General features: G+C 35.3%; 3 protein-coding genes across 3 annotated transcripts; 2 read left to right on the top strand and 1 right to left on the bottom strand.

Annotated features, from left to right (window-relative positions):
• The first annotated feature begins 4,193 nt into the window (after positions 1 to 4,193).
• Positions 4,194 to 5,424, top strand: LOC125194169 (xyloglucan endotransglucosylase protein 1-like). The gene is made up of 3 exons (XM_048092238.2): positions 4,194 to 4,499; positions 4,597 to 4,790; positions 4,928 to 5,424. Exons 1-3 carry the CDS (start codon positions 4,239 to 4,241, stop codon positions 5,283 to 5,285), a joined length of 813 nt encoding a protein of 270 aa, XP_047948195.1. The 5' UTR covers positions 4,194 to 4,238; the 3' UTR covers positions 5,286 to 5,424.
• A 4,362-nt stretch (positions 5,425 to 9,786) lies between these two features.
• LOC125194170 (xyloglucan endotransglucosylase protein 1-like) lies at positions 9,787 to 11,023 on the top strand. Its single transcript, XM_048092239.2, has 3 exons — positions 9,787 to 10,083; positions 10,164 to 10,357; positions 10,527 to 11,023. The coding sequence occupies exons 1-3, from the start codon at positions 9,823 to 9,825 to the stop codon at positions 10,882 to 10,884; spliced, it is 813 nt and encodes a 270-aa protein (XP_047948196.1). The 5' UTR covers positions 9,787 to 9,822; the 3' UTR covers positions 10,885 to 11,023.
• A 3,064-nt stretch (positions 11,024 to 14,087) lies between these two features.
• LOC125194168 (F-box protein At3g07870-like) lies at positions 14,088 to 15,630 on the bottom strand. Its single transcript, XM_048092237.2, has one exon. It carries the CDS (start codon positions 15,438 to 15,440, stop codon positions 14,370 to 14,372), a length of 1,071 nt encoding a protein of 356 aa, XP_047948194.1. The 5' UTR covers positions 15,441 to 15,630; the 3' UTR covers positions 14,088 to 14,369.
• Between the last annotated feature and the right edge of the window lie 56 nt (positions 15,631 to 15,686).

Below are 15,686 nucleotides of genomic sequence, written 5' to 3'. Positions count from 1 at the left end.
TTTCTTTTGCTTTATTTATTTTGTCTTTTAGGTGTTTTTCTTTTGTATGTTTTTGTTGGTCAAGTTCTCCTAAGTGAAGTTGAAATGGGAAATGGGTGAGTTGCTAAGATAAACTAAGCATGTTTGTTGGATGAGTTGCTTATGATGATTGTGGTTAAAATCTTTGCGAAAACTTGTTGATTTGGCTAAGTGACTTGTGTTTCCTATTTGTGATTTGTCTAAAGTGAATTGCTCGTTGCCTTGTCTATTGCCAAACATTACCTTGTGAGGATTTGAGCCCCGTTTCTTTTCTAAAAAAAATACGTGTGATTTTTCATCAACTATGTTATATGTTTCTAGAACTTGCTCGCGGTCTGTTTGAATCTGCATAGTGGTTATAGTGATAGGAGAGGACGTTAGGCCATCCTTTGGAGCTTTTTCTTAACCTTGAACCTAATTGCGAATCATAATCCTTTGCTAGCCAATTTTGAGCTTAAGCCTTTTTCTTTGATAGCCAAAAAAAAAAAAAAAAAAATATGGGTTAAATCTTTGTGGATCACAGGAAAAGAAATTTTTGGAGAAGGGATATTGTTGTAGCAAGAAGGCCTCGAAAAAATAGGAAGAAAGAAAAAAAAAATAAATAAATAAATAAATGACATGCAAAGCATGCAATAAGTTAAAAAAAAAGGGAAAGAAAGAAAAGAGAAAGTCTGGGTTGAGTTGAGATTGAATAAGAGCTGAAAAAAAAAATATATATATGAGGTTTGGGAAGTTGAGAAGAGTTTAGGCAAGGCCTAAGTCTGCTGAGATTTGTAATACACATGGGCGGAGTAATTGTAGTTTCATTTTGGGATTATGAGTCACTTTGGCCAAATGTTCCTCACCTAACCAAAAAGCCTTATATTACAACCTTAAGAAAAGACCTTTCGGATCCTAGATCTATAGTCACAACATAGCAGAGGAGAGTCTAGACTTCGAGCAAGCCTATGGTAAACTATACATTTTTGATTGACTTGAGAGTTATATGCTTTACCCATACACTTTGAGCGTGAGAGACTATTGAGAAAATTACACTATACATATCCGGTAAGGGTAATTGACAAGGTGGAATACGTGCTAGTAGCTTGAAGCAATGTTCGATGTGGTTCCACTTGCTTGCGAAGTTAATGATGCATGAGTACTCGTTTTCTGTTACTGAGGCAATGATGAAGTCCAACACACTTGCAAGAGTGTATCTTTCTTTGTTTCCTTCTTGTTCGAGGACAAACAAGTGTTTAAGTTTGGGGGAGTTGATAAACTCGTAGTTTAGCAAGTGTTTTGGATGTTTGAAAGTGCATAAGTGAATGTTTTGTGGCACATTACTTGAGTTTTCATCTTTGATCCCATACTTTAGTGCTTTGATAAGATTGTCAAGTCTTTGTAGTCAAAACAGGTGGAAACGAACGAAACAGCTGCCAAAGATCAGTAGCCGGGCGATTTGCTGAACCAGGCCGGGCATTCTACAGCTGAAGACCGGGCGTTTTGCATGACAGGCCGGGCGTATTCACTGTCCCCGGGCATTTTTCATGCAGAAATCGCCCGGGCCGGGCGTTTTGTGCTACATGGCGATTCAAGGAAATCGCCCGGTCGGGCGTTTTACCACTTAAAATCGCCCGGCCGGGCGTTTTGCTCGTGCGTTGATTTTCTTCTAATTTTCGCCCCGGGTATAAATAGGACCTAGGGTTCGACCTCAAGGGAGATTCCAGACGCCCCAGAAGCAGTTTTTCACGTTTTGAGAGCAGATTGAGTAACGAAGAGTCCGATTCCTCAACAAGTTTGAAGGCGAAGACGATTTGCCCATTCAATCCACCCTTGGGAGTATCTTTATCAGTTTTTCCATGTTCAATTCAATTTCTATGGATTCTTCTTGTGGTTTTGATTTGAATATGAGTAGCTAAACCTTTTGTAGAGTTTTGGTGAAGACTACAATGAATGCTTTTTGATTAATTCAAGGACTTTTGATTACCTTTGCTCTTGTGATTTCTTTGTTTCATTCTTGTGCTTTTTCAATTCAATTGCTTAGCTACCAATTGGGTTTGTTGTCCTAGTTTTGAGTAATCGAGAGATACCTAATTAGGATTGATAAAAGAATGAACAGCACCTAGATAATTTGCATTCGAGAGAAGGAATTCTAGAGTGAGGGCTTGAGCCTTTTGTTTTAAGGAGTTAATTGTGAAGTATTAGAAGGAGACTTCAATATTAATTGTTAATCAACTGGTTGAGTGCACTCGAGAGAGGGCTTAGCCTAGACTAGCGGCTTTCCTAGTAATCCTAGAGACTTTAATTGGGTAATCGAAGTTGTCGAATTATTCGCATTGTGTTCGTTGTAGTTGGATCCAAAGCTCTACCGTGTTCTCTTATTTGATTCTTCTCTTCGTTGCGTGCTTTAAGCTTGTTTTTGTTATTTTGTTTTTCAAAATCAAAACCAACTCTTCCAGATTTTCTAGATAGTAGTCAAAATCGGTTCGTGGTACTTGAGTTACACAATTTGTCTTCGTGGATACGATACTCTTGACTTGCTTATACTATGATAGCCCCGTACACTTGCGGGTAATTCTCGTGTTTAAAAATAAATCGAGTCACTGATACTTATGAAAATATTAAAATTTTACTAAAAATTATTACCAAGTACCAACTTACAAATTTGAGAATTCATCCTAAAAAAAGGCATTGTCTTGATATTAATGGAATCAAATCCACCGACTCACATCTTACAAGGGTGACAGATGGAAAAGCAAGAAAAACAGACAATGGGTTTATTTGAAATAATCAAATAAAATTCGAGCGAATCACAAATTTCCCCAAAACTCACGAACCGCAATCTATCTATCAAACCTACTTGCTCAAACCCACGATAATGGCTACAAATGAAACAAACAACTTCATCCTCTCCTCCAACCCACCAAATGAAACCTTCACGCCGAATCTTCCCAACTAAGTCAAAATCCACACAATTAGGATAACACCACCGAAAATAAACCTTGTCTTTTTTTTCCAAAACATTCCATTTGAAGTTGAGATCTTGCTTCGACTTTTGCATAAGGGAGGGGAAGAAGAAAAAATGAAGAGAGATGGAGGAGAGAAGGTGAGAGAGAGAATGAGAGGAGTATTTAATAGAGGAGACAACATGCACAATCAATTATTGTGCTGACATCTGAAAAAGTCAAAATTTTGAACTTCCGAAATTGCCCAAACCCTTAAAAGGATAGTTTCGGTACGAAACAGTGAAAAAGGACCAATTTTGAGACAAACACATAGTCTAAGATTGTCTGATGATATTTTTAAAGTCCAGGTTGTCTGGCGAGATAAATGTATAGTACAAGGACTATGTTTGTAGTTCACTCGAAGAATAAAGATATAGCATAGTATTATTCTTTTATAAAGATATAGCATAATATTACCTTTATGCATGTTATAATTTTTTAATATTGAAGAATAAAGATATAGCATAGTGTTATTCTTTTATAAAGATATAGCATAATATCACTATATGCATGTTATAATTTTTTAATATTGGTCCCTACTAAAAGGAAAGGGCCCATCTTCACCATCTCTCTATGAAATTGGTCTCAGTGAAATGATCAGTAGTTGGTAGACTCTTTATGAGAAGCTGCCAAGAAATTGGCACCGCCGCCTACCATTCTGTATTAGTACTTGTATATAAAATAAAGTTACAAATTCATAATTTATATTGCTTTATTAGTTTGTTATCATGATATGTCCTCCATCTACTATTCTTATTAATATTATGGATGCATTTACTTTTTCCATCTTTCTCTGTCTGTAATATGCTTGAAGTTTTATAAGTTTCAATTTTTTTATAACAATTGGAATATATAATTCAAATGGGACACCGTTTAAAATTAAATGATATAATTGTGAATGAGAAAACATATCAATCTAATTTTAGAAATAAGTTAGCTATAATTATTTACGGCACGCCTAAATTAAAAAATTCTGGATCCGACACTGTATACGAGGAGTGAGAAAGAGCAATGTTCTTTCATGGTCATATGTGGTCAAGACATCTTCCTCTTGGTATAGGCGCCAACCAAATCTAATAATATGGGTGGATATGACCATTGCCAATGAATTACGCGTTCAATTATTGCGTTTGCTCTTCAATTGCCAGCTCACATTTTCCAACTATATATACTCTTCCAAATCCCATACTTCTCTATCCATATCTCTCTCTCAATCTCATTTCACTACACACAAAAATGGCACCTTCATTTGTAGCATTCCTCTCAGCCTTCCTGGCCCTAGCCAGCTTCACCAACGCCGATTTCTACCGCGACACCACCACCACATTTGGCGAAGGCCGCGCCAAGATACTTGAAGGCGGCCGCGGCCTCTCCCTCTCCCTCGACCAATCCTCTGGCTCCGGTTTCCAGTCCAAGAACGAGTTCTTGTTCGGCCGCTTCGACATGCAGCTCAAACTCGTCCCCGGCAACTCAGCCGGAACCGTCACCACTTTCTACGTCAGTATTTTCTCATAGTTGAATTAATTCAAATCTAAAATTCGATTTCATTATTGAAATCATTATCACTTACAGTATTTATTTATAAACAATGCAGTTGTCATCTCAAGGCCCGGGCCACGACGAAATCGACTTCGAATTTCTTGGAAATTCAAGCGGAAATCCCTACACAGTTCACACAAATGTGTTCTCGAAAGGAAAAGGCGACAAAGAGCAGCAGTTCCATCTCTGGTTCGACCCCACCGCCGCCTTCCACACCTACTCCATCGTCTGGAGCCCCAATAAGATCATGTAATTACTCTTTCCCAATCAATAGTTCCGTTTTTTCATTTTTGTCTGATAAAAAAATAGTTTTCCTTTTTCTAGTAACAATGTCACCTAATTTTATTTTCTCTCTTATTTTATTAATTTTATATTAATACGTGCAGATTCCTAGTGGACAACAGCCCTATCAGAGTGTTCAACAACCACGGCAGCTCGGGCGTGGCCTTCCCCACGAACCAGCCGATGAGGGTATACTGCAGCCTCTGGAACGCGGACGACTGGGCCACGCAGGGCGGCCGCGTGAAGACCGACTGGGCCCACGCTCCGTTCACCGCATACTACAGAAACTTCAACATCGGCTCGTGTGCAGCCGGAACGCCCTGCGCGACTCAGGAGCTCGACGCGAAGGCGAGAAACAGACTCAGATGGGTTCAGCAGAATCACATGGTTTACAATTACTGTGCAGATTCCAACAGATTCCCTCAGGGTTCTTCTCTCGAGTGCAAGCGTTCCAGATTTTAAGATTCCATCATCATTTTATTTAATATTGTGTCATATTATTCTTGAGTGTATATATTTGATTCCTTTCATATTCTTATTCATTGTAATTTTATGTAATGAAGTTGTTTACCATAATAAAATTCACATTTTATTTATTTAATTATTTGTGATTATTAAGAATACATTTTCTATAGTTAGTATTGTGTGAATATATTAACAAAAAATAATTGTTGAAATGATGATGAAGTGTACATGTATGCAAGCTAATTTGGCCTAATACGTAATGATATTATAAACGGAATGGAACATATACTATTGTGTAACATAGAATATTTCTTAAATTTAACAATATTTCAGAATTGAAAACAAGTTATCCTCATCAATAAAGGATAGAAAAAGCGCTTGAATCGTTGTTTGTGCACGTAGCAATTGTCGAAAATCCGACCGCCAGCCAGCCAGCCGCAACGAACACAGTAGCAATTGTCGAAACTCCGGCTGCCAGCCAGTTCTTTTCCTTCAAATCACCAATCATCTCCGGAACCTTTACTAAGGCTACACCAACATTATTCTTCAGGATTTGAACATTATGAATACCCATGGTCTCGAGCGAAATAAAGCTTGGGGTGTAAATATTGACACTGGAATATAAACGAGAATAGGGATATCGTCGATATGTCACAAGAGGTTCAGTGTTTTTGGAGTAGACTAATAGTTGACGATCATGTCTAATAATAGATGCAAAGATCAAGTCACCATTTAACGAAACGAGCGGATAAAAATGTCCACAAAAGTTTTCGAGGGTGTATTCCTTTATCCAGGAATTCTCATCACCGTAGTTCTCCATCCTCCAAATTACAATTCCATGAGGAGATATATATTTGCTTAAACATAGCCGACCCTCTAGAACATAGAGATAATATCTAGTACCGATATATGTATCATATCCATGGCTACCATAATCACGAGAAGGAATAGAATATCTAGTAAAGAGTTCGGTTTCAAGATCAAGACAACATACAAAAAGATTACTCGAATCAGATGTCAACCAATGAAGATTTCCATTAAAAAATACAGCTTTATCACGATGCATACAAGGGTTGCCTGGTGCTACTGAGATCCTTCTCCAATACTCAATTTTTCCTAGAGTGTACACAAAACATGACCTGTGACTGCTAAATAAAATCTTATATTGTCCACTTAATTTACTCACTCCAAATCCATATACATAGTTAAAAACATATGCACCAGGCAGGGCAGGAAGCTCAATATATTCCCGAGTAATTGGATTGCATAGGCAAAGAATCTCACAAATATTTTTGCCTGCAGCACACACCAAAATAAATCCATCGGCTGATCCAATCACGTAACGATAACTATAGCCGCGACAAAGAGGCAACCGGAATTGGCAAAGTGGTTGGAAGACCTCATCGCAGAACGTGAACCCCGTGTCTTCATTGGCGAAAACCAGGCCTGATTTCGACGTAGCAAACTGGCGCCATGACTTACAAACACACTTGCACCTTGCAATGCTTCTGATGGGGAGTCTCCGGAGGATATCTCTAGTGATATCTTCCGGAAGATTTGTAAACAAACCTTCCTTCATTAGTACATTCGTCATCTCGAGAAAATATGGCTTCGGCTAAGGCATAATATAGTGAATTTCTTCCGCCGTAAATTCAGTCAAAATTAACGAATATTAGATGGATTTATGTTCTAACTTATATAATGATTTGAATGCATTTGGTTTTGGAATAAAAGTCTATCCACGTTACTATATAACAGCGGAAGACCGGTGATGAGTGGATTGATTCAAAAGATTGAGATGAATATGAATAATTAAAAAATGTAATATAGAGTCGTTCCTAATTAACACAATAGAATTTGGGAGAAAATTTGGTAATGCTTATAATTTTATTGATAATTTTATCCATAAGAGAAAAGATAAATGTACATAATATCATTAAATTTTTTAATTTTATTGAATTTAATTAAAAATAGTGTTATAAGCTTGATTCAAATTAATTATACAATATTCAGTAAAATATAGATTTTTTTCTACAAATATTTAAGTTTAAATTCTAATTTTTTTTGGAAGTGTCGTAAATGATAAGTATGAAATTAATTTCAAATCAATTAATGTTTATGAATCAATTTTCAAGGTCAAATGTTAAAAAAAGTTTGATTATGTACGCACAATTATGTACGTTTACATAAAATTAAAAGACTGCATCACGATTCAAACCCATGGTGCTTATATATGGTGCTCGGGTTGCGTTAAAATGCCAATATAATGTATTAAAATATCAATTTAAGTTTACGTTGACATTTCAGTATCATCATATTGACATTTTTAATACATTGTATTAATGAATTAGCAAGTTAACAACTAAAGAATAGTTAGCAAAAGATCACACCGCTCACATTAAATATGTAGCATTTCTATATATTACAATACTATTCAAATAAATTCGCTTTTCATTTTTTTGGGGGTTTTCCACCAAACTGAAAAAGTGAAATTTACCAAAAAAAATGATATCGAACCAACCCAAAATCTGAAAAAGAATTCAAATTATAAAATTCAACTAAATTTCTTTTTGGATAATTGATTTTCTGATATTTTCTTAATACGATACAAAAGTATTTTTTTAAGATTATAATATGCTCAAAAAAAAAGTACAAATAATAACAAAACAATATATCATCAAATAATAAAACAATACGTAAGATAGATTTTTTTTTTTTTTTAATTTGAAAATAAATTAATACTACCGAGTTCTTAACTTATTAAAAGTAAACAATAAACTAATATAGATTGGTGGATATCGATTTGAGATTCATACGACATGCTTTACGCCGTTTCCAGCTAATTGATTGTTATAACTTATAAATAGAATTAGAAGAATAGTATTTTTTTCTTTATCCACTAGTCTCCAATTTTATACTCTACATTTTTTCCTTTTTCCACAATTATTGAAGGTCAATAAGTTGTTGAAATGGGTCTTTATTATCAGTTCTAACTTCTAACTACAGGATAAGTAATTCCTACAGTATAAAAACTGATATGAATAAATTAATATATTGAGAGAAATAAAATACCTTATATTATCATAGGTATGTAAGTTCTTATCATATTTTTCTATAGTGTTACAAAAAAAGGGACATCATCTTATAAAAATTGATTTTTTATGAAATCATCAAATGTAGGTAGTGTGTAATGAGATGCTTCCAAGAAATTGGCACCGCCGCCTACCATCATTTAAAATCAATATAATAATTCTACCAACAACATCACAATTTATCTTGTTTATTTATACTCCATTATAATGATATATCCTCTAACACCTAACTTTAATAGTGAATCATATTTTTCCAACGCATATATATGTTGCCTACATTTAATATATGAACTACCAAGCAACACCCAAATCTCATTAGGTACGTCAAATAACACCATAATATATATACATACATAGGATAGCAATTAAACTAATTTCCAATTCAGAACCCAGAACTTTCAATCATATATATTAAAATTATCAACACAAAAGCATAATTTTATTAATACAACAATCATATATATTAAAATTATCAACACAAAAGCATAATTTTATCAATACAACATGTAAATTTAAATATCAACACATCTTTGTATTAATAATTTTATCTTACAAAATTGAAATATTCTAGATTTTGGATAGAAAATTAGTTAGCAATTTATCACGTGTCTACGTATATAACCATACATTTATACTAGTAATCAATTTATTCCTTTTTCATTAAATGTATATACTCCATAGCCTATGCACTTTCGTACAAAAGGAATTCTCATATCCAAATATTGGCTAGCAACATAGTATCAATTTAGAACATAACTAGCAACATTCCCTCTGTTCCATAGTTATAGAGTCATTTTGTCATTTTGGTACGTTCCATTAATAAAGTCATTTTCTTTTTTAGTAAAACTCAACACATTTTTCCACACTACTTTACTCTATCTTATTGTATTCTCTCTTCATTTCTCTACCTTTCTCATTTTCTACTTTACTCTCTCTTTACTTTACTCATCAAACACAATTTTTCTTAATCTCCGTGCCGAAAAAAACGCCCACATTACTATAGAACAGAGGGAGTAGTAATTATCAGATAGACTAAGGTGAACATTGAATTCAAGCTTTGCTTAGCCAAAATCCATTATACATTATAATGAATGACATCGTACGAAATTCAAATCATTCTGACACTGTTAAGCCATGGCCCAAAACTACCATTTCATCGATTTCGAGAATTTAAATGCGTGCATGTATGTGTGTGAGAAAGAGATAGACATTGTGTTGAAGTCATATGTGGTGAAGACATCCTCTTGTTAGAAGACGCCAACCGAATGTAATCATGGATTGGACCCATTGCTTAATCAAATATACGCGTTCAATTATTTTGTTTGCTCTTCAATAGCCAGCTTTCCTTTTCCAGCTCACCTTTCTCAACTATATATACACTTCCAACATCCATTGCAAATATATAATACATCTCTCTCTCATAACTATTTCAATACATAAAAATGGCAGCATCAATTCTAGCATTCCTCTCAGCCTTTCTTGCCTTAGCCTGCTTGACCGCCGCCGATTTCTACCGCGACACCGTCACCACATTTGGCGATGGCCGCGCCAAGATACTTGAAGGCGGCCGCGGCTTCTCCCTCTCCCTCGACCAATCCTCTGGCTCCGGTTTCCAATCCAAGAACGAGTTCTTATTCGGCCGCTTCGACATGCAGCTCAAACTCATCCCGGGAAACTCAGCCGGAACCGTCACCACTTTCTATGTTAGTATTCATTCATTCATTCATTCATTTTTTACTAAATTTCTTAGCTAACATTTGTACGGTATAATTAATTAATGCAGTTGTCGTCTCAAGGCCCGGGCCACGATGAAATAGACTTCGAATTTCTTGGAAATTCAAGCGGAAATCCCTACACAGTTCACACAAATGTGTACTCAGAAGGCAAAGGCGACAAAGAGCAGCAGTTCCATCTCTGGTTTGACCCCACCGCCGCCTTCCACACCTACACCATCGTCTGGAGCCCCAACAAAATCATGTAATTACACTTACACAGTTACACCACACAATCAATAGTTTTTTTTTTTCTATTTTAGTCCGTCAAAAAAAATATAATCCCCTTTCACTTTAAGTAATATGTCACATCATTTTTTTCTCAGCTCTACTAATTCTCTCTTATTTTATTAATTTTATATTAAAATGTGCAGATTCCTAGTGGACAACAGCCCTATCAGAGTGTTCAACAACCACGGTAGCTCGGGCGTGGCCTTCCCCACAAACCAGCCGATGAGGGTATACTGCAGCCTCTGGAATGCGGACGACTGGGCTACGCAGGGCGGCCGCGTGAAGACCGACTGGGCCCATGCTCCATTCACCGCTTACTACAGAAACTTCAACATCGGCTCGTGCGCAGCCGGAACGCCCTGCGCGACCCAGGAGCTCGACGCGAAGGCGAGAAACAGGCTCAGATGGGTTCAGCAGAAACACATGGTTTACAATTACTGCGCAGATTCCAACAGATTCCCTCAGGGATCTTCTCTCGAGTGCAAGCGCTCCAGATTTTAAGATTCCATCATCAATTTATTTAATATTGTGTTATATCATTCTTGTGTGTCTATATTTGATTCCCTTCACATTCTTATTCAATGAAATTTTATGTAATTAAGCTGTTTACCATAATAAAATTCACATTTTATTTATTTAATTACTATTTGTGATTATTAAGAAAACAATTCTATAGTTAGTATTGTGTGAATATATTAACAAAAAAAGTAATTGTTGAAATGATGATTGAAGTGCGCATGTGAATAATTATTTGGCCTAAAGTGTAATGATATTATAAACGGAATGGAACATAGAATATTTCTTAAATATAACAATTTTTCAGAATTGAAAACAAGTTATCCTCATCAATCAAGGATAAAAACAGTCCTTCAATCAATGTTTGTGCACGTAGCGATTGTCGAAAATCCGACCGCCAGCCAGCCAGCCGCAACAAACACAGTAGCAATTGTAGAAACTCCGGCCGCCAGCCAGTTCTTTTCTACATCAAATTCCTCAATATTATTCTTCAAGATTTGCACATTATGAATACCCATGGTCTCGAGCGAAATAAAGCTTGGGGTGTAAATATCGACACTGAAATATAAACGAGAATAGGGATATCATCGATATGTCACAAGAGGTTCAGTGTTTTTGGAGTAGACTAATAGTTGACGATCATATCTAATAATTGACGCAAAGATCAAGTCACCATTTAACGAAACGAGCGGATAAAAATATCCACAAAAGTTTTCAAGGGTATATTCCTTTATCCAGGAATTCTCATCACCGTAGTTCTCCATCCTCCAAATAACAATTCCATGAGGAGGTATATAATCACATAAACATAGCCGATCCTCTAAAATATAGAGATAATATCCAGTTATATATGTATCATATCCAAGGCTACCATAATCACGAGAAGGAATAGAATATCTGGTAAAAAACTCGGTTTCAAGATCAAGACAATGTACAAAATGATTACTCAAATCACTCAAATCAGATGCTAACCAATGAAGATTTCCCTTAAAAAATACAGCTTTATCACGGGGCATACTAGGGTTGCCTCATGCCTGGTGCTGCTGAGATGCTTCTCCAATACCCTCTTTTTCCTAGAGTATGTACTAAACATGACATGTGATCGCTACATAAAATCTTATATTGTCCACTTAATTTGCTCACTCCAAATCCATATAAATAGCTATAAACATATGTACTAGGCGGAGCAGGAAGCTCAATATATTCACGAGTAATTGGATTGCATATGCAAAGAATCTCACAAATACTATTATCGGTACCGCACACCAAAATAAATCCATCAACTGATCCAATCACATAACGATAACTATAGCCGCGACAAAGAGGCAATTGGAATCGGCAAAGTGGTTGGAAGGCCTCATCGCAGACCATGAACCCCGCGTCTTCATTAGCAATAACCAGGCCTGATTCAGGCCTATACGACGTAGCAAACTGGCGCCATGACTTACAAACACACTTGCACCTCGCAATGCTTCTAATCAGGAGTCTTCCTAGGATATCTCTAGTGACATCTTCCGGAAGTTTTGTAAACAAGCCTTCCTTCATTAGTTCATTCGTCATCTCAAGAAAATATGGCTTCGGCTAAGGCATAATATAGTGAATTTCTACCGCCGTAAATTCAGTCAAAATTAACGAATATTAGATGGATTTATGTTCTTAATATTTTTTAGAAATTTAAAAATGTTGCTAACCCTAGTGATAGTTATATAATGATTTGGGTGGATTTGATTTTTGGAATAAAAAGATTGAGTAGATTGATTAAAAGATTGAGATGAATATGAATAAAAAATTGGAGTTGTTCCTAATTAACACAATGGAATTTTATAATACGATTAAAACAAATTTGCTTCTCAATTTTTTGGGTTTTTTCACCAAACTGAAAAGGGTGAAATTTAACAAAAAAAAATGATATCGAACCAAACCAAAATCTTTAAAAAAAAATTCAAATCATAAAATTCATTTAAATTTTTTTTGGATATTTGATTTTCTGATATTTTAAAATAACAAGAGAGGGGAAGATTGACATGAAGGAAGAAAAAGAACTTTCCACATCTGATTAAATTAAATCGAACCAGACCAAAATCTGATTAAAAAAAACGAATCAAATTTTTAAATTCAATTTAATTTGTTTCGGAGGGATGTAATCAATTGCTAATTAATTATCAATTCAAAATTGAGATTAATTTTCAACCATTATATTAAAAGATCTTGGGGTTAATATAATGTCAAGTGTAATATATTTTAAATTTAAATAATTATTAATTAAATTAAAAGGGTATTAATGTTAAATCCTATAGTAATTATAACTAACTACTTTCTTTCTCCTCAAAATCATCTCAAATCTTTAAATTTACGTAACTCTCTCAATTTAAATTATTTTTTCGCAAAAATTATATCAAATTAAAAATAATTTAATAAGGATTCCAACGAGATCTCAATTGCATATGTTCCGACGATGTTCGGGTGATGAAATTTGATAAATTATATTTTTAATTTTCGTACATGTTGATAAGCAGCTTTTATCAACAAATGCAACAAAAAAGTCTCAATATATTGTAGGCAAAATCTCAATATTATGCATGTTCAATCTCAATAAAAATGTGTTGATATTGTTTTGTCCTTGTATTGATATTCTAATGTCATATTGTTATATTTGTAATACACAATGTTGATATAAAAAAACACCCACGAAAATTATCATATGATAACATAATGACGATATTACCCTTTTGTTGATATTTTCTCTACTATTTATTGAGATTTGTAAGCTTTAATCTCATCCACTCATTTTAATATCCAAGGGTGGAGATTTAGTCTTGATTTTGGATTAGGGTGCTATAAGCATTAGAATAGGACCCTTGTTTCGGATATTTGATTTTCGGATATGTTATTAACAAGAGAGGGGACAATTTGACAAGAATAAAGTTGACAAAAAAATGCAAGAAAAAAGAACTTTCCACATCTAGCCATACCTAACCATCCAAAGACAATAGATAAAGAAAGATTGATGTTTGTTTTACCCTAATAAAAATTCACATTTTATTTATTTAATTATTTGGGATCATTAAGAATACATTTTCTATAGTCAGCGTTGTGTGAATATATTAACAAAAAAATAATTGTTGAAATGATGATGGAAGTGCACATGTGAATAATTATTTGGCCTAATGTGTAATGATAGTAATCAACAGAATGGAAAATATATTATTGTGTAAATAGAATATTTCTAAAATGTAACAATATTTCAGAATTGAAAACAAGTCTTCCTCATCAATCAAGGATAGAAACAGTGCTTGAATCATTGTTTCTGCACGTAGCAATTGTCGAAAATCCGACCGCCAGCAGGCCAGCCGCAACGAACACAGTAGCAATTGTAGAAACTCCGGCCGCCAGCCAGTTCTTTTCCTTCAAATCACCAATCTTCTCCGGAACCTTTTCTAAAGCTACATCAAATTCCTCAATATTATTCTTCAAGATTTGAACATTGTGATACCCATGGTCTCGAGCGAAATCAAGCTTGGGGTGTAAATAACGACGTTGGAATATAAACAAGAATAGGGAAATCGTCGATTTTTCACAGGAGGTTTAGTGTTTCTGGAGTAGACTAATAGGTGACGATCATATCTACCAATAGATGCAAAGATCAAGTCATCATTTAACGAAACAAGCGGATAAAAATGTCCATACAAGTTACAAAAGTTGTTGAGGGTATATTCCTTTATCCAGGAATTCTCATTACCGTAGTTCTCCATCCTCCAAATAACAATTCCATGAGGAGATATATATTTGCTTAAACATAGCCGACCCTCTAGAACACAAAGATGATATCTAGTAACGATATATGTATCGTATTCAAGGCTACCGTAATCACCAGAAGAAGTAGAATATCTGGTAAAGAGCTCGGTTTCAAGATCAAGACAATATATAAAAACATTCTCATCCGAATCAGATGCCAACCAGTGAAGATTTCCGTTCAAAAATGCAGCTGTATCACGACGCATACTGGGGTTGCCTGGTGCTGCTGAGATGCATCTCCAATAATACCCTCTTTGTCCTAGAGTATATACTAAACATAACCTGTGATCGCTAAATATAATCTTATATTGTCCACTTAATTTGCTCACTCCAAATCCATATACATAGTTATAAACATATGTACTAGGCAGAGGAGGAAGCTTGATATATTCACGAGTAATTGGATTGCATATGTAAAGAATCTCACAAGTAAAATGGTATCCAGCGCACACCAAAATCAAACCATCAACTGATCCAATCACATGACGACCTTTATCGCCGTGCAGAAGAGGCGACCAGGATTGGCAAAGTGGTTGGAAGGCCTCATCGCAGGCCGTGAACCCCGTGTCTTCATTAGCGAAAGCCAGGCCTGGTTTCGGGCTATACAACGTCGCAAACTGGCCCCATGACTTACAAACACACTTGCACCTCGCAATGCTTCTAATCGGGAGTCTCCTGAGGATCTCTCTCTTGATATCTTCCGGAAGATTTGTAAGCAAGCCTTCCTCCATTAGTTCAGTCGTCATCTCGCGAAAATATGGCTTCAGCCTAAGGCTTAATATAGTGAATTTCTTCCGCCGTAAATTCAGTCAAAATTAACGAATACTAGATGGATTTATGTTCTTAATATATTTTGGAAATCTAATGTTGCTAACCCTAGTGATAGTTATATAATGATTTGAGTGGATTTGGATTTGGATTTGGATTTGGATTTGGATTTGGAATAAAAGTCTATCCACATAACTATTTAACAGCGGAAGACCGGTGATGAG

The sequence above is a fragment of the Salvia hispanica genome, chromosome 4, assembly GCF_029641045.1.
Source record: "Salvia hispanica isolate PSC_SH4W2 chromosome 4, Shi_PSC_v1, whole genome shotgun sequence".
NCBI classification, from domain to species: Eukaryota; Viridiplantae; Streptophyta; class Magnoliopsida; order Lamiales; family Lamiaceae; genus Salvia; species Salvia hispanica.
Note: the sequence above shows the minus strand (reverse complement) of the source record. Positions and strands in the feature narration are given on the sequence as shown.